Source organism: Corythoichthys intestinalis, chromosome 9 (genome assembly GCF_030265065.1).
Source record: "Corythoichthys intestinalis isolate RoL2023-P3 chromosome 9, ASM3026506v1, whole genome shotgun sequence".
Lineage (NCBI taxonomy): Eukaryota > Metazoa > Chordata > Actinopteri > Syngnathiformes > Syngnathidae > Corythoichthys > Corythoichthys intestinalis.
In genome coordinates this window covers 6,007,134-6,030,795 of record NC_080403.1, presented here as the reverse complement: position 1 = coordinate 6,030,795, position 23,662 = coordinate 6,007,134, and the positions used below count along the sequence as shown (strand labels likewise).

At 36.6% G+C, this 23,662-nt stretch overlaps 1 protein-coding gene across 2 annotated transcripts in view; it reads left to right on the top strand.

Moving 5' to 3' along the window:
• The window catches only part of LOC130921372 (sodium-coupled neutral amino acid transporter 3-like), a 60,509-nt gene extending 51,693 nt beyond the window's left edge, over window positions 1-8,816 (top strand). For both annotated transcript variants that reach the window (XM_057845196.1, XM_057845195.1), the window contains 2 exons: window positions 2,665-2,768; window positions 2,855-8,816. In XM_057845196.1, coding sequence (XP_057701179.1) covers window positions 2,665-2,768; window positions 2,855-2,959 — 209 coding nt within the window. In that variant the 3' untranslated portion in view covers window positions 2,960-8,816. The remainder of the gene's footprint in view (window positions 1-2,664; window positions 2,769-2,854) is intronic.
• The last annotated feature ends 14,846 nt before the right edge of the window (window positions 8,817-23,662 follow it).

Here is a 23,662-nt window from a genome sequence, read left to right as displayed (position 1 = left end):
ACCTTAGCCATATATGAGTCTTCATGAGCAGCGGCATCCAAAAATTCAAAGTCGTTCCCTTATAAAATCTCGATTAATTATTTTCTATAGAAGTATAACAGAACTTAAAATGGCTATAAAAGTCTCAGGTTTTACATGTGATGCACAAAAAGCACCAAATGCAGAGATTATCACCTATATTTTCAGGATCAATAACAATATTTAACATAGGTTTTTGTCCAAAATAGCAACTTAATTTTTCAGTTTTTAAGTTTTCAACAGCAATTTAACATCAGAAACTGAATACTTGAGGAAAACATGCAGAATCAATCACAAATAATATGTAAATAGATAATTAATAAATTCTGTGTACAATCACAACTTATTATAGAATAGAATATCCCTTTATTATCATTATACACTATATACTGTTAGGGAATGAGGCTAGCGGCCGCCTTGCAAAAAAGGAGCTTTTCTGGCAGAAATTCTTGTGAATAAATGCTTAGATCCCCAAATTCTTAATAGATATGGACGTAAAATAGTCTTGATTCTTGGTTAAAAGCAAAAAAAACGTACAATAAGGGTTTATTTTATGTATATTGATGAAGAACCATGCTACTATGTTAGCGAATGAGGCTAGCGGCCGCCTGGCGTAAAAGGAGCTCTTCTGGCGAGAATTCTTGTGAATAAATGCTTAAATCCCAGAATTCTTCATTGATATGGACGTAAAACAGTCTCGATTCTTGATTAAAAGTAAACTATGAGGCTAGTCAATTATGAAAATTAGCCGCCTCCATGTGTAAACAAAGAAGAAAATTCCTGTGAATAAATGCTTCAATCATGCATGCATGGTACGAAAAATAAAAATATTTACCTTGAATCCTCGAACAATCAATCCTGAGACAATCCTTCCTGTTTGTATGCAGTACAACCTTCGTAGTTAAATCCAATCGTAAGTAAATCCAAGCTTAAATCCGATATGAACGTGTGCTGTCTTCGGCTATTACTAAATGAAGCTCGGCCCCCTCTGATAAGGCGTTGCGCAAAGAATGATGAAGTGACACGTCAATAGTGATGATATCTATGCATACCTTTAAGTAATTGATAGAAAATTCCAATTACAGAGGCACTCCGAGATACGAACGCTTCTGTACACGAAAAATTAATTTTTATGAAGAGTTTTTCGACGCATTCTTGCTTCATAGTACGGAAAAATTATTCATCATAATAAGATAATATGTACTGTAATATATAATTCCCATTCGCAGCAATGCAATAATGTAACTATTGTGTTGTCTACCTTATTATTCTAATAAGCAGACAAGGCATAAAACGTGAACAGTTTTGTTTTAACGCTACCAGTTGCGCAGTGTAGAGTACACTGCCTTGTATAACAAATTCTGGCCCCATCGGTAATCCCATTGAACGCTGGGTAATGGAGTAGAAAGGCCGCAAACAGTTTGCTGAAGACACGTCAACAAAGCACACGGATTACTGGAACCATGTCCTATGGTCTGATGAGACGGGCGGGCTTTCTTGTGTACCGTCTTCAGAAGAGGCTTCCTCCTGGGGTAACAGCCATGCGCACCAATTTAATGTAGAGTGGCGTATGGTCTGAGCACTTACAGGCTGACCCCCCCCCGCCTCTTCAATCTCTGCAGCAATGCTGTTCAGGGATGTTCGTATTTACTAAGGGGTGTACTCACTTTTGTTGCCAGGGGTTTAGATATTAATGGCTATATTTTGAGTTAGTTTGAGGGGAAAATAAATGAACTCTATTACTGTATTGGCCCGAATATAAGACGGCCCTGATTATAAGACGACCCCCTCTTTTTCAAGACTCAAGTTTGAAAAAAAGACTTATTGAACACTAAATTATTTTTCATACAGAAAATAATTACAGTACACCTGAAACAAATGATTATAACAATGTATTTGAGAGAAAAAGCATGTAATTTTCCCTCATTCAAATCTTAATACCTGAACATTTAAATTCGTAAACTAAAGTGCAGTCACATTTGTAAATTAATGGCTTCTGTTTTTTGAAATGTAAATAAACCAATCTATTGTGATAAAACAACAAAATTGCAATAACTGCCGTAACCATCAAAGTGAAGTCTAACTGTAACTGTAGTCTTGAAACAAATATGAATAAGGAAAAACATTGCAATAAAATATTGCAAACTGGTTAAACTTGAGAGTAGCTGAGATCTGTCATGATAGAACATCGCTTCAATGATATCTGGTGCCATCTAGCGTCGTGAATGGGTATAATGTCAAGACCGCGAATATAAGACGACCCCCTCTTTTTCAGTCTTATTTCAATGCAAAAAACACCGTCTTATATTCGGGCCAATATGGTATATAAGCTGCACACAGACTACCTTTCATTGTGTCAAAGTTTCATTTTGTCAGTGTTGGCCCATGAAAAGATATAGTTAAATATCTGCAGAAATGTGAGTGGTGTACTCACTTTTGTGATACACTGTAGCTATTTTTCCTGTTTCAAGAAATCTATGCGAGTAAAATTTACTTGAAGCACTAGCAGATAATACCACTTATTTCTAGTAGATTTTCACTGAAAACTAGGAAATTTAACTAGTTTTAAGGAGGTATGTTTTAGCAGTGCACTTGCTGTTCATTTCACATCAGTTTTGTTACACACTTTATGCTTCTTGGTTCCAGGTGCCACATCTGCTCCCTGTCTCATTTTCATCTTTCCTGCCGTCTTCTACATCCGCATTGTTCCCAAAGAAAGCGAACCGATGAACTCTCTTCCCAAGATCTTGGTGAGCCCATAAAGACCACTTCTACTTCTCAGTTGGGTGAAACCTCCTGCCATCTATTAATGCTATTCCTACACGTTTTTTTTTAGGCTGCCTGCTTTGCGGCTTTGGGTTTCTCCTTCATGATAATGAGTCTTAGTTTCATAATAATCGACTGGACGTCAGGGAACAGCAATTCCGGTGGTGGCCACTAGAACCTGCGTGAGTGTGTTGAAGAGCAACTAAAATTAAAAGCTTTCACATAAAAGTGTGAAGCAGAATAGCACACTTCTATTGATCGAGAGAAATGAAATTTTACTACAATGTTGTATACATACACTCACTAGCTACCTGATTAGGGACACCTAATCAAGCTCAGGCATCAATAATTTTATCATGTAATGTGTTTCGCAGTGGTGGTAACTGTACTGCATTACTTTGAAAGCTTTACATGTTCTCACAGGGTAACCAAGCAGTATCGAATATCCACTGCGGTGCAGTGCAGTTGACTACACACCCAATTAAATGATCAACTATTCAGGTTTTTATTATATTTATAATTGTGAAGGTACTGATACAGATCTAATTTGATTGTGGTGTGGCCTGTGAGTGTACAAGAGCATAATCGTCTTTAATTTGAACAAAAATTAACAAATACAATGATAAGCTTTGAGCTGATCTAGCCAAGTTAGCCACAAACAACATTAGATGCAAACAAAACAGTTTGCAATGCATACATTTACAATGGGTCTAAAAAAATGTCTCAAAAGTTTTTTCACCTGCGCAGGTAGAGGAAAGACATTCAAATCGAAGTGTGTATTTATAAACTGCTGTGTATTTTTTTTTTCTATTATTCCAAAAAACTGTGTTTAACTATTACTGAACTTAATTGCTGTGATACATTGTTTATAATTTGGTTTTGATTAATCAAGTGTGGCATAGATTGTCAAAATGATCGTAATTATGAAAAAAAAAAACTATATTTCATAAATTTGCACCTCTCTTCGTACTATTATGATTAAACACAATTAGCTGTCACATTATATTTTTATGGACGGAATCATACATATTTTTGTTATGTTTAGAGTTGACGTTGAACCTCAAACTTTGTATAGCTATTTTAAAATTCGGAATGACACAAGAAAGACTCGTAAAACACTGTTAAACTAATGATTGCCTTTACATTTTACATTAAGAAAAATATCAAATTATACTGTTTCTCAATTCAGGCTTACCCAACCACATTTCCAATTCAGTCATACAGTACATGTTCTGCTTGTCCTCGTTTGTGTCATCGGTTAAAAATTTTACTCAAGTAAGAGTAGTGTCACTTCAAAATAATATTGCTCAAGTAAAGGTAAAAGTAGTTATCCAAGAAATGGACTCAAGTACAAGTAAAAAAGTATTTTGTGAAAAGAATACTCAATGAGTAACATTGTGTGTAACTGCTTAAGATGTTAGATTTTTTTTTTTTAAACAATGTTTTTTTTGTTTTTTTTTTTAACCAGCACAAAGTTATATGAATTGTAAATATGATACAGTATATTAACCTATTACATACCCGTATTAAGCCAAATAAATGCAAAAAAAAATAACAATAAATGAATTCCGGCAAGAGAAAAAAAATGCAGAACTGAAGTATCCAAAGTCCAAAGAGCATGAGTGCCCTCTAATGGAGAAAATAGTTCCTAGTTTAAATAGTTGAATAGTGAATAGTTCCTTCTTCCTTCCTATTATGAAATTAAAAGGATCATATCTATGGTTTTCTGTCGTCAATTGGTGCCGAATAAAAACTGAAAGGGTGTAAAATCACCGCTTTCGAGTCAAGTTGACGGTTATGTCAAATACTTGGTTTTTTTTTTTTTTACGGTGCTTTAAAGATGCTATATGCTTGAACATAGAACGGCAAGCTTGACTCTGATTTGTATAATGGAGTCATGTGATCATTGTTGCAACGTCTCATTGGTGATACTGGTTGAGCTACTGTTAGCATCTTTGGCAAAAAAAAAAGAAGTAAAATCTAATCTGCAGAATAAAGAGGAACAATCTAACGACTAGTGTAACCCAAAGTAGCGGAGCAAGAGTAGCGTTTCTTCTTCACAAATCTACACAAAAGTAAAAAAAATATGGCTTAGTAAAACTACTCTTAGAAGTACATTTTTCTCTAAAAGTTACTCAAGTAAATGTAATGGAGTAAATGTAACGAGTTACTACCCACCTTTCGAACTGTGCAATCCAAGGCACCTATAGACAAACAAGCGTTAGATTAGCTCACATTCACTGGATTGTGCTGCCTTCATGTGATTTGGTAATAATGGTAAATACCACTTGTCGAGTGGAAAATTGCATGTGAACGCCCCCTCTAGTTCCATTTTCTATTGGAAAACTGGGATTTTATTTCATGATATCATGATAACCAAGATTCCGGGACGACCGTTTACTTTTCAAAATGGCGGAGTGCAAACAAGAAGTTGTGAATGGTAAGAAACTATGTTTTTTAAGAAGATGAATTTTTTAGAAGATTTTTTATTGTTTTTCTTATTTTACGTCAGCACCAAAATATAGAGTACACATTCTTAAACTTACTGTTTGCATTTAATGCAATCTTCTACTTGTAGTAGATAAATTAATAGCTCTTAAACCGTTTTGCCCACGCAACCAACCAAAATGAAATCCGTGCTATGTTTCTTTTTTTGCCATGACAACAAAAGCACATGAACAGGACGTACTCGTAACTACCAATTACCAAGTGGTGAGGATCATCTTTCCCAGAGCAGGTGAAGGCAGCATTAGTCTTCATTAGCCTTAGGTCTTTCCTACACAGAATAGGACCGTGGAGATTCACGCCTTGATTTCCTCATAGAACTAAAGATTGTATACTGAAATCCAACATAGCAAATTTATCAACAATTGTTATGTTTCACATTATAATGTATTTGTCAATATTTTAGTTCCATTATCATGTAGCAATGTTTGAAATATTAAATTAAAAAAAAAAAAAAAAAAAAAAAAACGATAAAAAATGATAAGAGTTCATTGAGATACTGCATGAGAAGAATAATTTTTGCCCTTTGAAATATACAAATAATCCATATCGGTCCCAAAAACAGTTTTATTTTTTTAAAAACTTTTTTTTTTTTTTTTAACAAGAAAAATTGCACAGTACAGTTTTTTACTTTATAACGATGCAAACTATTAACATTTGCTTTCCACATAACCTGAAGATTACAAAATATTTCTAATGTATTTCTTCTCATCAGGTATTACATCTTTAACACAAGGTGGTGGCTGGATGGTGTGTGCTTGTATTACAATTTTTTACCCTCATATCTCAAGACAAGAATTGGTCCAGGCAATAGCTTGTATCTCAAAAAAACTAAAGTAACTCATTTTAGTGTGTCAAGGCACCAAAAATGTAAAAATTCAAGGAGTCCTTGAGTTACGTTCCCATAACCCGTATTTCCACAGAAGTTGGATTTCACTGTTAAAGTCGAAATTGTAGTCAAAATATTTGTGTTAAAAAAAAAAAAAATACTGTAACGAAGCGGGTTGCATATATAGTATTCTTCTATTTAATGCTGCACCTAAACGCACTAAGGCCATGTCTACTACACCTAGCAGATTTTTTTTTTAATTACGTAAGATAAATACGTCTACACCTGCACGTTTGTAAAAAAAAAAAAAAAAAAAAAAAAAAAAGAAAAAACTTCCACAACCAACTGCATTCATTCATTTTAAGCACATTCATAACAATAATAGTTATTGTCCATAATAACCACTTTCTTCGTATTGGTTCTTCAATATGAAGCAAAGCAAGAGTTTGTAAAAACAATAAATAAATAAAAGGAAAAAAAAACACATAATTTACTCCAAATGTAAACATTGGTCTCATGTGTGATTTAGTGACAAAGTTTGTCGCAGCCAGTGACGTTTCCACAGTTAAATCTAGAAATAAGATGCTGTACTTAGCATTACTGCAGAGAGGTGAATGGAGAAGAATGAGAATGGTATGAGAGCTATTGTTTATTGCTAAACTTTTGGTCTGAATGAAGCATATCATAGCTTTCTTCTTTGGGGCCATAATGTGAAAAAACAAGGGCAAAAAAGGCAAAGAAACTACCGGCGCACAAACACAGACAAGCACTAAGCACATCTAAGCAGAAAGACCAGTGCTGGGGCCTAAATTGCAGATGAGGTATGGGTAGAGGTTGGTAGAATAGCCAAAAATTTTACTAAAGTAAGAGTAGCGTTACTTCCAAATAATATTACTCAAGTAAGAGTCAAAGTACCCATCCAAAAAAATGTACACAAGTACAAGTAAAAAAGTATCCAGTGAAAAGAATACTCTAGTAATGAGTAACATTTTGAGTAACTGCTTTTGTTTGGCTTTTTTTTAACATTTTTTTTTCTCTCTGCACAAACCTATCTATATGAAATGTTGTTATAATGATATTGTACAATAACCTATTACATAACCACATTAAGCCAAAGAAGTAACACAAAAAAAAAAAATCATTAAAGAGAGAAAAAGAAACAGTAACAAAGCATTATTTGTGAAGGCACTGCCCTCTAGTGGAGAAAATAGTTCCTAGTCTGAATAGTGAATACTGTAGTTCCTTCATAGTTACTATTATGAAATTAAAAGGATCGTATCTCCGGTTTTCGTGGTCAATCAGTGCCAAATAAAATATGGGAGAGAGTTTTAAATCCACGCTTTCGATTCATGTTGAGGGCATTGTTCTATGTCAGATACTTCATTTGTTACGGTGCTTTAAAGCCGCGTGATTGAACACTCTTTCGTGATCATAGAACTGCAAGCTTGCCTCTGATTGGTGAAATGGTGAAATTATTAATTATAATTGGTGAAAATTAGTAGCGCTATGCTTGGCAATAGCGATAATAGCATTACTAGCAAAAAAAAAAAATCTAATATGTAGAAGAAAGAGGAAAAATTTAACGACTCTTGTTGTGTAGGCTAAAGTAGCGGTGTAAGAGTAGCGTTTTTTTCTTCTTCATAGTAAAACTACTCTTAGAAGTACATTTTTCTCAAAAAGTCACTCAAGTAAATGTATTGGAGTACTTGTAATGCGTTACTACCCACCTCTGAATACGGGCATCATACAGTTAAAATGTCGTAGATAGAGGACATCGTAACCCAAGGAATCCCTGTATCGTAAAATGTTCTAATTCAACTGAGCTGCGACTCAAAATTTGACAAGTGTATTTGCCCTGTAGTACAACTGACAAACACACTGAGTGTATTGTCCCAAAAAATATAAAAATTAAAAGTCATTGTGGTCTCTAGAAGTGAGAAATAACTGAGACATTTTTCAAGGGAAAGGTAAGTGAAGGGCATTAAAACCATTAAGCCAAACCATGTTTGCCGATATAGTTAGTGTTAATGTTTTAGTATTTCTACTCACCCATTGACCACCATTTCATTTCAAGCTTTTAATTCTATTAATGTTGTGAACTGTTATTTTTATGGTGACTGCTTTTGTGAGAACACGCAACACTAACAACACGCATATACTGTGAGTACGTTTTGTGCTCATTGAAGTGTTTTTAATATTATTAATGGACGTATACTATATTCAATATAGTTTTAAATTGTAAAAGCACAAGAAAACATATTTTGTGATACTTTTTAAAGCGCAGTTTTCCATCAAAATGATCTGCTTGTGCCTAAAGGCGATTGTATATTCTAAAAAGATGCCACAATTTTATATATGTATAAGTATTATGTGTCGCCGTAGCTGTTCGGAATCAAATTGTTAAGGTATTTTCATAAGTTGTGAAAACCAAAGGAAAGTATTGTCTATCCCATTCAATGTATTTGTAGTGTTCTTATGTGCAACAGAGGTCTTGATTTAAAGGTGAAATGCCAAAATAACGACAACAACAACCTACCTGCTGTTTGAAAAAAGATGCCTTTAACTTTTGAACACACAAATGCAAAGTCAGTGAGTAGAACATGTTAAACATGCAAATGTACAATAGTTTCTGGAAATGAAAATTAAAGTTTATTAATAGCTTTTGGGAAATTAAACTTGGCTCTATATTGTGAATAAATGTTTTTTTTTGTGAGGCATACAGTACTGTAATTGCCGTAGTAGAGTGTAAAGTGTAAATACAAGGAAGTATTTTAGTTTGATAATAAAACAATTGTTGGTTTTCCATCCAGTCTTGTGTCATCTTTTCAGCCTACTTTTTTTATTTTTCTGAAACTATTTATAATTCTCACTTCTATAACATACTTAGGCTAGGTTCATACCGCAGGTCTTAATGCACAAATCCGATTTTTTGTCATATCTGTTTTTTTGGCGTGCCCATTCAGACTGCCTTTGTCCATTGAGACCGTTCAAGTATTACGCATGCGCACTAATTCGCAGCCTGACACGTGCTTAGCAAGAAGACCCGCATGTGCAGAAACATCAAAACAAATGACTGCACATGCTGGCTGTCATCCGTCATTCCAGGGAGATCATATTTTGATTTCCAAAAAGAGGACACAAATAACAGACATAAATAATCCTAAAAATAAAGGCTTATACAGTACGTGCATGTCACACACACAAACGGGCAGTTTGCCCCGACACTCGGCCATAAGCAGTCTTGAAATATTGCTGATATAGAGCAGAGAGAAAACACACCGATAACTCTCAGGCTTATCCTCGACTTTTTAAAAAAAATTTTTTATGACTGTTGTAAAGCTGGACCCTTCCCAAAAAGCCGTGTTCAAGGCAAGCTAGGCGCTAACGCACAGATGAGGGTGCGTAAACATGAGCACATCACCCCCATCCTTCACACACTACACTGGCTCCCTGTTCACCACCGTATTGAATTCAAAATCCTCCTTCACACCCATCCCTGTCTACACGGTGTAGCCCCCACCTCACATCACATACTTCAGCCAGAACCCAGTCAGGCCAACAGCACTCCCACCCAGGACTTTGCTCAAGACTATGGGCGACAGGGGCCTTTGCAGCTGCTGCTCCCCGTCTGTGGAACACCCTCCCAGACCACCTCAGAGCCCCGCAGATGGTGGATGCATTTAAAAAAGGACTAAAAACTCACCTTTTTAAAAAAGCTTATTCTAGCTAATTTTATTTGAATGTCTTACTTTTATCTGATTGGTATCTGATTATATCTGTGCTTGTGTGTATTTTGCTTTTAATCTTTTATTCTTAGTCTTTTTATGTATTTTATTTATTATTATTTTTCTTTTTTGGCAATGTGAACTTTGAGATTTGTTTTTCAAATGTAAAGTGCGTTATAAATAAAATGCATTATTATTATTATTATTGCACCGCTACCGTAGCGCCGTCTCTCTCGCTCTATGATGACGTAAGTGCTTCATGAATTCCGATTTGGGAGACTTGACAGTTCAGACCGTACGCGACATTCTGGAAAAATGTGGCCCAGATCGGATTCAAACCTCATACGAAAGTGATCGGATTTGAAATGGTCCACTTCTATGCAACTTGTCCTGTTCAGACCGTCAAGTTAATGCCTCGCTCGAGTCGGAAAAACACGAAAAAATCGGATTCATGCATTAAGACCTGCAGTATGAACCTAGCATAAGGTTGTTTTTGTATGATAGTCAATACAGTGATCCCTCGCGAATTCGCGCTTCAAACTTCACACCCTCAGTCCATTGCGGATTTTTTTTCAATTAAAAAAGAGAACAATAATATAGAGGAGCTGTCCTGAGCCGATCGCATAGTCTCACGCTTGTTCCCTCCCTCCCCCTGCTCTTAGTTCGTCAGAGAGTGAATTGGAGTTGTTTATTAAAGTAAATGATGACTGACAGACGGTTAAGCTTTGATCTTGCCAGAGACTCGACCTTCAAAGGGCCACATGCGTCAATCATCGTTTAACTTGTTAATAGTTGCTGTGGCAACTCATTGTATGTAAGTGAGCAGCTGGAGCGGATTTGAGTGGACACTCAATGAAGCATTTAATAAATTATTTTATTTTTTTCTTTTATCCCAGACAATTGTTTTAGGTTGTTTTATTTACCTGACATGTTTCAGGGACTACTTCTGCCTTAATCGGAGTGACAAAAGAAAAAAAAAAAAAAAAAATCAACTAATCTATAAGTGAAGACAAAATGAACTTAATACAACTAGCATTTGATTAGGACAAGCAATTTTTTAAATTTTTTTTAAAATATTTTTTTTTAACTTTACTTTTTATCTGAATGGATTGGGCGTCTGCGTTTTTTCTTGTTTAAAAATAATTCTATTGGACCGTAACATGTTTCAAACGTATCATAATTATTACATTTAAAGTGGTTAAAAAAACAATTATTGAAATAGATATATACATAAAAAAAAATTTTTATTATGCTTTGGGAAAAAGGTTAAAAAAAAAAAAAAAAAAAACGTCTTATATTTATCTCTTTCAAATGATAGATCTGAATAGATACATTGAACAGGGGGGCTACTTCACGTTTTTATTTTTTTTTTATTTTTTATTTTTTTTTATTTTTTACTTATCATGGGGGGTTCTGGTCCCCATTTACTGCGTAAATTGAGGGATCACTGTATTTTTAAATGTAATTTCTGCTGGCCAATTAAACATTTTGGAGTGCTGATGAAAAACAGCCCAGCGGTACATTACAAAACCATCTCCTGTTTGACAATTCAGGCATGGTTTAAAATGTTCATTTTATTTCATTAAATATGAATTTTTTATAGATTATGACCTACGGAATCACAGGAGTGCCAAATTTAAAATTGAATATAAGGAGAAATGAATAAATAAATGAACAAAAAATATAAAAGTATATTTTGTCATTGACTTTTACTTTTAGTCATTGAAAATCCCAAACAAAAACAAAAAAAAGACAATTTCTGTCAGTGACTTTTACTTTTAGTCTTTGAAAATCCCAAATGGAAAAAAAGAAACAATGACAATTTTTGTCAGTGACTTTTATGTTTTTATATTAAAAACAAACAAACAAAAAGCAATGGCAATTTTTGTCTTTTACTTTTGTCATTTAAAAACACAAACTGAAAAAACAATGACAAATTTTTTTCTTTGTAAAAGCAAAGGCAAAGACAATGATAAGCGAAATAGAAAAGGCAGAAGCGAAGAAAAAAATTGCTATTCTTTTTTCAGTTTGTGTTTCAATAACAAAAGTAAAAGTCGATGACAAAAATTGTCATTGTTTTTGTTTTCGTTTGACTTTTTTCATTGAGAAACACAATGTCTGAAATCATAGTTTTTATTTGTTTGTTTAGGATTTTCAATGATATAATGTTCATATTCATATTTTCATTTATTTATTCATTCATTCATTTATTACTCTGTATATTTATTTTTTCCATTCAATTATTCATTTATTCATTCTTTTTTTTTTTTTTTTTCTTTCTTTAATTTTGGCACTCCTGTGATTCTGTGCAATGACAACTGGAAGAACAAAAGTTTCTTCATATTGTCCCAATTATTTTGTATTTTGCTGTAAGAAATTTAGTATGTTAAATAAAAAACAAAATTTCTCTCAATAATGCTACAAAATTTCATTTTATTTTTGTATTTCATAAACTGCATTGTGAAATTTTGGTTAAGAAACAAATGTGAAGTTTTATTTATTTATTTATTTTATGTTATTTTATTTTATCCAGAATTTAAACCTGCATTGATAATCTGCGTTTGTCCGTTAGAGGTCGTTGTTTGTCAACCATCATTTTAACCGCATACCGTCATGCGCTTAAAATAATTACTCGTCAGTTAATGTATTTATTTCTTATACTAAAATCAACAAAATTGTAAGAAAAATAAAATTTAAAAAAATGATTCAGTTTTGTGTGTTTCCAGAGAAATCCTAAAGAGAAGGCGTCAATACAAGAGTCACAGCATGACCCAGCCAGTCTTTGATGAAAAATTAGTCATGTACTGTCAAGAATCCTCACTAACAAAACAGTTGTATTTCCTTGCCTCTTACCAGTGATGATTTAAAAAAAAATTGTATAAAGAGTAAAATTATAGATGTTCTGGGACAAAATGTAAATGTAGCTGAAACTCAAGTGTTATGCAATGTCATTTAAAATGTAAAAAAGATCATGAGCCCCCTCTGAAAAAATATTTAATCCATCACTCTTGATGAAAAACATATTTTGTTGTGTTTCTCAAAATACACGCAACTCATTGACCAAAACCATTTTAGCCATCTTGATGAAGAGATTAAAGTGAGGTATGACTCAGCAAAAATGACACTAATTGCATTGACTATAGAAAATGACTTTTTTTTTTCTTCTAAAACTAGTTTATCCTTGACCAGCAAAAAAAAAGCATCATGGTGAGTTCTGAAAATTAGTATTGATTTTTTTTTCTTCTTGAACTTATAGGAAACTTCTTTAGTGTTGTAATGAGATAGAACACTTTATTTTGTAAATATACAATGTGTGTATGTTTTTAATATTTTTTGTGTAACTGAGTATCTGCAACAACAAAATTCAAGATATGAACAGTATAACAGATCTAATGTAGTGTACATTGATAACTGAACTGGGTAAACAAAATTATAAAACGGTGTAATTTATGAGCTTTCTTTTAGAGACATGATTAAAACAAATTGTAGAACTATTTGTTTTCAATAACATTGGTTCCTACATTTTCTTGGAATAACCCACTTGTAATTTTATTGTTTTTTTCAGCCCCTTTTTAATAAAAGAGCTCATCTATTGTGTCTCAGTAACTGTGTGAATGAGGAATGTGAGTGACAAATGTTTGTGCAGGGTGGCGTTGTTCTTTGGCCCAGAGACAGATGGGATAGGCTGCCACACCGCAAAACACCTATTGGAAAAAAAAAAAAAAAAATGCAGCTTCGTTACATGACCCAACCACATCAACATTGAGTTTGCGTGTGTACAGTCCCTGACAAAATTCTTGACGCATAAGAACATAGTGACTTAAAATGGCATATAACTTTATTTCTAATTATTTCATTCTTACAATAAAACGTTTTAATGTTGAAGGCACTAATATAGACATTAATAACTGAGTGTAGAATGAAACCGTCAAAAAGTAGTGTGACCATACGCAGAGTTTAGGGGGTGGGGATGCAGGGGGGTCCAGCCCCCCCGGTGGCCGAAAAGTGTCATTACATGTAATTGAATTTCCTATACATAATTTTAAAATTAAGAGTTTTCCAGTAAAATATTGTCTATAAAAGTTGTAAAGCAAAAAAAAAAAAAACAAAAATGTATGAAGTGAACAAAAAACCGATATTTTTATAATGCTTCAAACTAATTTTTCGAACAGATCATGTGACTAGCACCTTAGACGTTCATTTGCTTTGCCAAAACCACCCGAGGACATAAGAGGCAAGATGTACATACGTTCTTTTTATAAACGTAAGCTTTCAAAAGCGACAAAAACTACTGAGCAAGAAACACGGATTAAAAATGTGGACCATGAAATGACAGAGAGCACCGGCAAAATGGTGAGAGGAGTTTCAATTTAAATTCAAAATTTAATTTAAAGATGTTTATTGTACAACAGAGCCACCACCCGTGTCTTGCCAATGTAGTTACCCCTGTCAAAAATTGTATCCCCTGGCCGCGGGAGCGCACATACACACATTAGTTATGAGTTATGTCAACTTGAACAATTAGTTGAAGCCAGAAAAGAACCACAGTTGTATATTTTGGACATCTACGTTTATTAAACTGGAGACACTCCATACAGGACTTGAATTATAGTAGTAACAGTTATAGGTCACCATACGAGTAAAACAGTAAAACATTGCCTTTTTTTTTTTTTTTTTTTTTTTTTACGTTCAGTACGTATGTTTCGTTATACGACAGAAAAAAAAAAGTTTTTTTTTTTGATGGATGGGCCATGTTTTAAAACCTTGTAGATAACTACATCACAAAAAAACGGAAATCAAGCAAATCAGTGAGGCACAGTGGCTCTGCCCATTGGATAAAATTTTTGACAGGGGTAACCACATTGGCACGACACCGGTGAGCTTACCGTATTCACTTCATGACGATTTTGGCGAAAAGTATAGCTGTGCTAAGCAGCTTGATTCAGAATTCCCCTCAAGAATGATGGGAAACAACAAAACGCTCATTTTCAACTTTTTGTTATAAATATTCTTGTAAGTTATTTTATTGCTGACACTGCGTTTCGGGTAAACAACATGTTATGCCACCCCTGCATCAAAAGTCAAACTCCGCTTAAGCTTTATTCACTGTATGTAGGCGCACCAATGATGGAGCCTACAAATGGTCAGAGAGGCCCAACCTACTCCACCCAAGATTAGAGCTCACGACAACTCAAAGCCATTGCGTTAGTTACAAATCGCAAGGCAGCATGATACACTCAATCAATCTTTTAAAGGGGTTGAGCAAATGCATCTTGATGCAAAAGATCAACATAAATCAGGACAGATAAAAAATTAGCTACAACAAGTTGCTTTCTTACCCTAAAAGAAAAACATAATAGGCCTATGTCACAAAAATAAAGGCCCAATTTAAATTGAAGCTTTTTCACTACGTAATTGGGTCACATGTGGCTGAAAGGTGAGCAATTCATGGACTAAAAAAACCATGCTCCTTCTGTCTAGCGTGCCCACAGCAGGTATAAAATGTGGTTTAATTTGTGAATTTTGAAGAACATACTGTAGATCTTTTTTCAGCTTCAGCTGAAGTAGAGAATCCTGAATATTAATAAACACATTACAATCGCCTGGACAAGGGAGGAGAGACAAGTGTACACATTTGGTAATATATTCATATGATATGCATTTTTTTTTTTTTTTTAAACCTCTCCTGTTAAGTTGCTTAGAAATAGAAAATGGTAAATCTGAGTGTGTTTGTAGTCTTAAACAGCTTTAATGTGCCAAAAAGGAGTATGGTGAACTTTCTATGTGGTTGTTTGTAATATGCTATTTGCTTAGAAGATGCAGCTGGATAGGACAGTCTTACAGAGTAGCCTTTAAGTGACTATGACATAAAAAAGCATGTATATTTTAAATTTCACGCTGTATTTTATGCTCCCGAATGAAATGGACCACTTGTATATGTGAGTAAAAGCGACCATTTTATTTATTCAATTTATCAATCCAGCTCCAGTCCCGGGTTTAGGACGAATGCGAATGTGACGTCAACCGGGTCAGCATCTCACAATACAGCATTGCTTTATAGAATGCAGATGGACTGCGGATTCAGTTGATTTTGCGGATTCTTTTATTTTTCGCATCACGCCAGCCAAATGGGCTGCAGGGTTTTGTTGCTGCACCAGGGAGAGGCGTGTGAGCCTTTTTGGGATTCAAACGGTTCCCGTTCACCCCGAGATTTGCTAAAACAAGTCAGACAAATGTGGGACCATTGGACTTACGAGAAAGTGGCTAAACTTTAGGTTTTTTATTATGTCAAATACTGGGATTATAGCACACGTTTTAATACGGAGGTGGCTTGCATTTTGTGGCTGACAATGCTCCTTGTCCACGGAGAATGCTACTCTGCGGACGACCGGCATCTTGTCGCACACCCCCATCGGTCCTCTTCACTTGCCTGCCGGGAGAGCGCTATACTCGGCTTATTGCCCTCTTCGTGTGCCCAGTGTTCTGTCAAATTTTGCACCCCATCAGAAATGTCAACTTTGTGTTAAAAATGGCCACGAATACAGCGATTACAAAGTAAACACTACAAACTTTCTTTAAATAAAGGAATATTTATTTACATTTGATCATGGACTGGACATGTAGAAAAGTTATCCTCAGACATATCCTGTCATGTTAGCTGCACATAACAACTGCACGCCGCTCTCTAACTGTTTACCTCTTAGTCGTGTAGTTAAGCAATAACTTACACCATATTCGTGTTGAACATGTATGCTTACGTTGTTCCTTGTTTATTTAGTACCCGTGGATAACATTGAGAGTCCAAATGAATGTAAAAGAGGGCTTATTCACAACAAAAACAGCTTTTGGAGCAAAATATTATAAGTAGAGTTGGGCATCGAGCATCGATGGGAACACTCCAATGTTACTGGAATCGTTCAAATTTTAAAATTTCGATTCCATGGTACGATGCCCTGACAGCCGAGCGGAAAAGAATTGCTCGAGTTCAAAGACTGATGTTTATATACAAGTTAAAATTAGCCCTGTGAGAAGTCCATATAATTAAAACATCATAGAGAAGTTAAGACTTCAATACAAACCATGCATTTTTTTTTTTTTAACCCTCCTTTTTTTTTTTTCGACCCGGCCTCTCGAGAATCGTTCGGAACCGGAATCCAAACCTGGAATCGGAACCAGAATCGTTCAATTTCAAACCATGCCCAACCCTAATTATAGGGTTGCAAAATTTGGCAGAACACCGGCAATAGACCACTATGCTCGGGTTGGGCTCGGGCAGCTACGCGCTCCTCTGACGTCAGCTGGTTTGTCCGGCAGTCATTCTCCAGCTGCTTCCCCGGCAAACGAGCTCTCCTGCGCGCAGCTGGGGAACGACGAACTGTCACTTGCTCGCCGCCGGGGGGTTGCTGATCGGCAAAGATAATCAACAACCCAGCTGCCGTGTGATATAATCCGGGGTAGGTTTGTGGGATTTTTCGCTTCGAAAGGCGAGAATAAGACTTTGAAACGCCACTCGGTTTAGAATGTCGGCTAGCTGTCACGCCTCCTGGTTTGTTTAAGCCCCCGGAAGCCAGGGCAGGAAAATAACAAAAGCCGGACTAACTCCGGTGGCATAAAATATCGTTCGGGAGGTGCGAGAAGTTGACAGTTTTGACCATTATGGAGTAATTTTGCCATGTCGTACTGAATAAATGCATTTTTAGTATTTCATATTCCATTTAGCACAAGACTTATCTTTCATGACCATACCATTTATTTAGTAGTTGGGGATAAATACTTAGATAAAAAGAATATTCTGTAAAAACATTGGAGTAGAGAAATTGAAACAATAACATTTTGCTGCTCACTTCGTCGCATTTTCCTCGTTCTGAATATTCATTCATTCATTTTCCATGCTGCTTTTCCTCACGAGGGTCGCAGAGGTGCTGGAGCCTATCCCAGCTAACTACGGGCAGAAGGCAGCGTACACCCCGAACTGGTTGCCAGCCAGTCGCAGGGCACTGTTTCTGAATAATTCCCCCTCAATGTGATTAATTCTAAATCAGATGAAATCGTGACCCTGCCGACGTCATCCTGCAGCTGGGGACGCTAGAGGGCTATAATGACAGTCAAGGTCTAAATGGCAGATAAAAAGACTCATTTTTCGTCATTTGCGCTTTGCCAAATTGTTGTATATAGTCTCAAAATATGATTCTAATTCACAAGACTTTTTTTTACCTGTAATAGGCACTTTAAGGAGGCATAGAAAAAGAACGAAATGTTGATACAAATTATGATTGAATATATGTATTTTACCTTGCTACAAGTAGCATTGCAAACTCTCTATCATAGGTTTTACCAATGCAATTTCATAGAGGCCGTTTCATACTAACGGCAGCCTAGTGTGAAAGATTGGCGGTCGTTTTGGACGAAGCGGAAATTGGAATTTTTGCCAAGAAGCGGGGCCTAAAATAGAGACTTGACTTGTTCTATTTTCACAGCGCCGCCACGCTGATGTCAACAACGCATCCAGTAGCAGAGGGGCTGGCGTGGTTCCATATCGGTGTTACTTATTTGTTACAATACTTATTTACTTTTAATATTAATCTGCAATATTCAATGCCTTCACTGTCAACTGCTGCTACTTCACTTCAATTATTTGCACTGCCTGATCATAAGACTACCTCATACATATTTTACAGTTGTGGTCAAAAGTTTACATACACTTGTGAAGAACATAATGTCATGGTTCTCTTGAGTATCCAGTTATTTCTACAACTCTGATTTTTCTCCGATAGAGTGATTGGAACAGATACTTCTTTGTCACAAAAAACATTCATGAAGTTTGGTTCTTTTATGACTTTATTATGGGTTAACAGAAAAAGTGATCAAATCTGCTGGGTCAAAAATATACATACATGGATCTGAAAAAGCGAATCATTGACTTGAACAAGTCAGGAAAGTCACTTGGAGCCATTTCAAAGCAGCTGCAGGTCCCAAGAGCAACAGTGCAAACAATTGTTTGTAAGTATAAAGTGCATGGCACTGTTTTGTCACTGCCACGATCAGGAAGAAAACGCAAGCTATCACCTGCTGCTGAGAGAAAATTGGTCAGGAGGGTGAAGATTCAACCGAGAATCACCAAAAAGCAGATCTGCCAAGAATTAAAGGCTGCTGGAACACAGGTGTCAGTGTCCACAGTCAAGCGTGTTTTGCATCTCCATGGACTGAGAGGCTGCCGTGCAAGAAAGAAGCCCTTGCTCCAAAAGCGGCACCTTAAGGCTCGACTGAAGTTTGCTGCTGATCACATGGACAAAGATAAGACCTTCTGGAGGAAAACTGTGGTCAGACGAAACAAAAATCAAGCTGTTTGGCCACAATGCCCAGCAAAATGTTTGGAGGAGAAAAGGTGAGGCCTTTAACCCCAAGTACACCATGCCTACCGTCAAGCACGGTGGTGGTAGTGTTATGCTGTGGGGCTGTTTTGCTGTCAGTGGAACTGGTGCTTTACAGAGAGTAAATGGGATAATGAAGAAGGAAGATTACCTTCAAATTCTTCAAGTTAACCTAACGTCATCAGCCCGAAGATTGGGTCTTGGGCGCAGTTGGGTGTTCCAACAGGACAATGATCCCAAACACACATCAAAAGTGATAATGGAATGGCTAAATCAGGCTAGAGTTAAGGTTTTCGAATGGCCTTCCCAAAGTCCTGACTTGAACTTGTGGACAATGCTGAAGAAACAAGTCCATGTCAGAAAGCCATCAAATTTAACTGAACTGCACCAATTCTGTCAAGAGGAGTGGTCAAAGATTCAACCAGAAGCTTGCCAGAAGCTTGTGGATGGCTACCAAAAGCGCCTAATTGAAGTGAAAATGGCCAAGGGACATGTTACAAAATATTAGCGCTGCTGTATGTATTCTATCAGCTATCATCATGCCCTCTACTCATTGAAATGGGAATAGTGGCTGTTTTCTTGTGCAACAATGAAAAACAAACGCATTGGTGCTTGGGACGATAGTAAATATGCTTGCAGCTATTCACTTCCTAACAGCGTCCACGTCAGGCTACGTGGCTCCTTCCATTTTGCGCTTGCTGTGGGCCGCTTGTCACACTGGACTGAGGGTAGTGTGAAAAGGCCTTCATACAACCCAACCCTTAATGGAACCCTGTATTAGGACAAATCACGTGTGGGTATTGATGAGTCATCATCCTTTTACTTAGAAAACTCGCTAATCCTTAACCCAGCATTTGTATTCCAGTGAGTGTCTAGTAATGCCTAATCATGTGTTGAATATTATCTGCGCCCCAGGACCCAGGGTGGACCACCCTGCCAACCTGATGCAACCCCCAACCAGATTCTGGGAACAGGGCAGGAGAACGCCCGGCCAGACACCCAATCAGGGCAAATATGAACTACAATTCATACCCTACCTTCAAATGGCTAAAACAAACATTCACATCAATGAACTTCACATGCATTTGACGAACTCCGATGTCCTGAAGAAAACCCACACAAGCACGTGGAATGAACATGCACGCGCCACAGAGGAATGCTAAAGTTGAGATTCCATACCTGTCAACCCGAGCCCGTTGGCAATCTTACAAATAGTGACATATGCCCTTACAAATTAATGACTAATCATACAACGGTGTATATAGCGTGCAATATGAAACAAAAATAAAACTCAATTTTTTAAATAATATGAATTTATTGGTAATATTGTCACATATAACCTGGTGCAATAAAAGAACAATATCTTCAGCTGTATCATGATTACTAAAATTTAACAGTGACCTTTGTTATAATTGTATGTAGCACTTTTGGCAATTTCTATCATGTCTTGATGGCTGCACTTCAGTTCGCAATTATGTTTGACTTAAAGGTAGTTGGTTAGTGTGTCCAATTATAAATTAAAAAGGTAAATTGATAAAATTAGCATACCGATGCAATCTTTGAGTCAGGGAACATTTCTTTTGCTAATTCTGAGAACTGATCAGCAATAGCTGCAGGCAAATTGTGTTCGGCAACAAAGTGGCAGAATGAAATCTCCGCTTTCGTCACTTTTAATTCTGCAGACTTCATCTTTATGACCAGTGTTGTCAATCATACTTTTAAGAAGTAATTGATTAGTTACAAATTGCTTCTCCCAAAAAGTACTTGAGTTAGTAACTCAGTTACCTGAAGGAAAGTGAGTTATTAATTACTTGGCAAAGTAACTGGTGTTTTTTTTCTTGTTTTTTCCCCATTAAAAATAAATAAATAAATAAAACATAGTAACCTTTGCTATGTTTGGAAATCGTTTAATATTGTGAATCAACTGTTAAAGTTAAAATTGCTACCGTTTTTGCATTAGTTCCCATCTGTCTACTTTCGATATGTTAAATTTTTAAAACTGTTTTATCATTTAAAGATAGATTCAAGTCAAGATTTTGCCAATTTAGGAGTATTCTAGATTAAAAGTCACTTAAATTCGCTAGGAAGGTTCACTACAACAAAGCCTTTCTGAGAAGTCTACTGCTTCAAAATGGCGGCTGTTTATTAACGCCGCCGTCTGTCATTTCGCATGTAGTGCTATAAGCATTTGATATAGGTGTGGATTGTAGGCTGTCAGCAACAGTCAGGAAATATTGGAGCCACCTAGCCCAGAATCGCGTTTGCTACAGCGTCACAACACTCTTCTGTCTGAGTGTCTCTGACTTTTCTCGCGTCATTCAACCAGCGTAGTAACGCACATTGTCTCATTGCCGAAACGGTGACAAAATCCGAACGGAGAAAAACAAAATGTAATGCACGAAAAACGTACAGATCTTGAACGTACGGTGTACACATTTAAAAATCAGTGCTCACGTGTACAAATTACGCCGAAACCGTACAACTTGACAGGTATGAGATTCAAACCGATAACATCTTGACTGTGTCGTCATCGTTTTGTAATGTTATTAATTTAATTTTATTGGGTAGTTGCTGGCATGACAATGGTACAATTAAAGTTGTGTTTTTCCCCTATGTACATGTCATTGCCTTTCAAACCTGATAGTTGTACATTTTACTCCGCCCATCCACACCCTTGTTACAATCAGCTTTCTCTATCTACTTGCTTCCTCCAGGAGTGCCTCGTTATGCTTCGGTTTGTATTAAATTATCTGTTTGCCCTGCCCGCTTCATGGAAACATTTTGCAATGTGCAGTGTGGCCTTGTCACATGTCATATCATCTGATGGGGTGAGTCACAGCCAGTAATAAACCGGTTCTCTGAACTCTTATTTAATTTTGATCCGGTTGTTCAAGTACTTTTTGTTTCCCATGCTTGTTAGCAAACATATTTTCCAGCATACGCTGCTTTGCCGAAACCTGCTTCTTGCGTTTTGGAGTTCCTGCTTTACTCTCGACTGACTTCTAATTCAAATTTATAACTGAATGTACAGTGCCTTGCAAAAGTATTCGGCCCCCTTGAATCTTGCAACCTTTCGCCACATTTCAGGCTTCAAACATAAAGATATGAAATTTAATTTTTTTGTCAAGAATCAACAACAAGTGGGACACAGTCGTGAAGTGGAACAACATCTATTGGATAATTTAAACTTTTTTAACAAATAAAAAACTGAAAAGTGGGGCGTGCAATATTATTCGGCCCCTTTACTTTCAGTGCAGCAAACTCACTCCAGAAGTTCAGTGAGGATCTCTGAATGATCCAATGTTGTCCTAAATGACCGATGATGATAAATAGGATCCACCTGTGTGTAATCAAGTCTCCGTATAAATGCACCTGCTCTGTGATAGTCTCAGGGTTCTGTTTAAAGTGCAGAGAGCATTATGAAAACCAAGGAACACACCAGGCAGGTCCGAGATACTGTTGTGGAGAAGTTTAAAGCTGGATTTGGATACAAAAAGATTTCCCAAGCTTTAAACATCTCAAGGAGCACTGTGCAAGCCATCATATTGAAATGGAAGGAACATCAGACCACTGCAAATCTACCAAGACCCGGCCGTCCTTCCAAACTTTCTTCTCAAACAAGGAGAAAACTGATCAGAGATGCAGCCAAGAGGCCCATGATCACTCTGGATGAACTGCAGAGATCTACAGCTGAGGTGGGAGAGTCTGTCCATAGGACAACAATCAGTCGTACACTGCACAAATCTGGCCTTTATGGAAGAGTGGCAAGAAGAAAGCCATTTCTCAAAGATATCCATAAAAAGTCTCGTTTAAAGTTTGCCACAAGCCACCTGGGAGACACACCAAACATGTGGAAGAAGGTGCTCTGGTCAGATGAAACCAAAATTGAACTTTTTGGCCACAATGCAAAACGATATGTTTGGCCTAAAAGCAACACAGCTCATCACCCTGAACACACCATCCCCACTGTCAAACATGGTGGTGGCAGCATCATGGTTTGGGCCTGCTTTTCTTCAGCAGGGACAGGGAAGATGGTTAAAATTGACGGGAAGATGGATGCAGCCAAATACAGGAACATTCTGGAAGAAAACCTGTTGGTATCTGCACAAGACCTGAGACTGGGACGGAGATTTATCTTCCAACAGGACAATGATCCAAAACATAAAGCCAAATCTACAATGGAATGGTTAAAAAATAAACGTATCCAGGTGTTAGAATGGCCAAGTCAAAGTCCAGACCTGAATCCAATCGAGAATTTGTGGAAAGAGCTGAAGACTACTGTTCACAAACACTCTTCATCCAACCTCACTGAGCTCGAGCTGTTTTGCAAGGAAGAATGGGCAAGAATGTCAGTCTCTCGATGTGCAAAACTGATAGAAACATACCCCAAGCGACTTGCAGCTGTAATTGGAGCAAAAGGTGGCGCTACAAAGTATTAACGCAAGGGG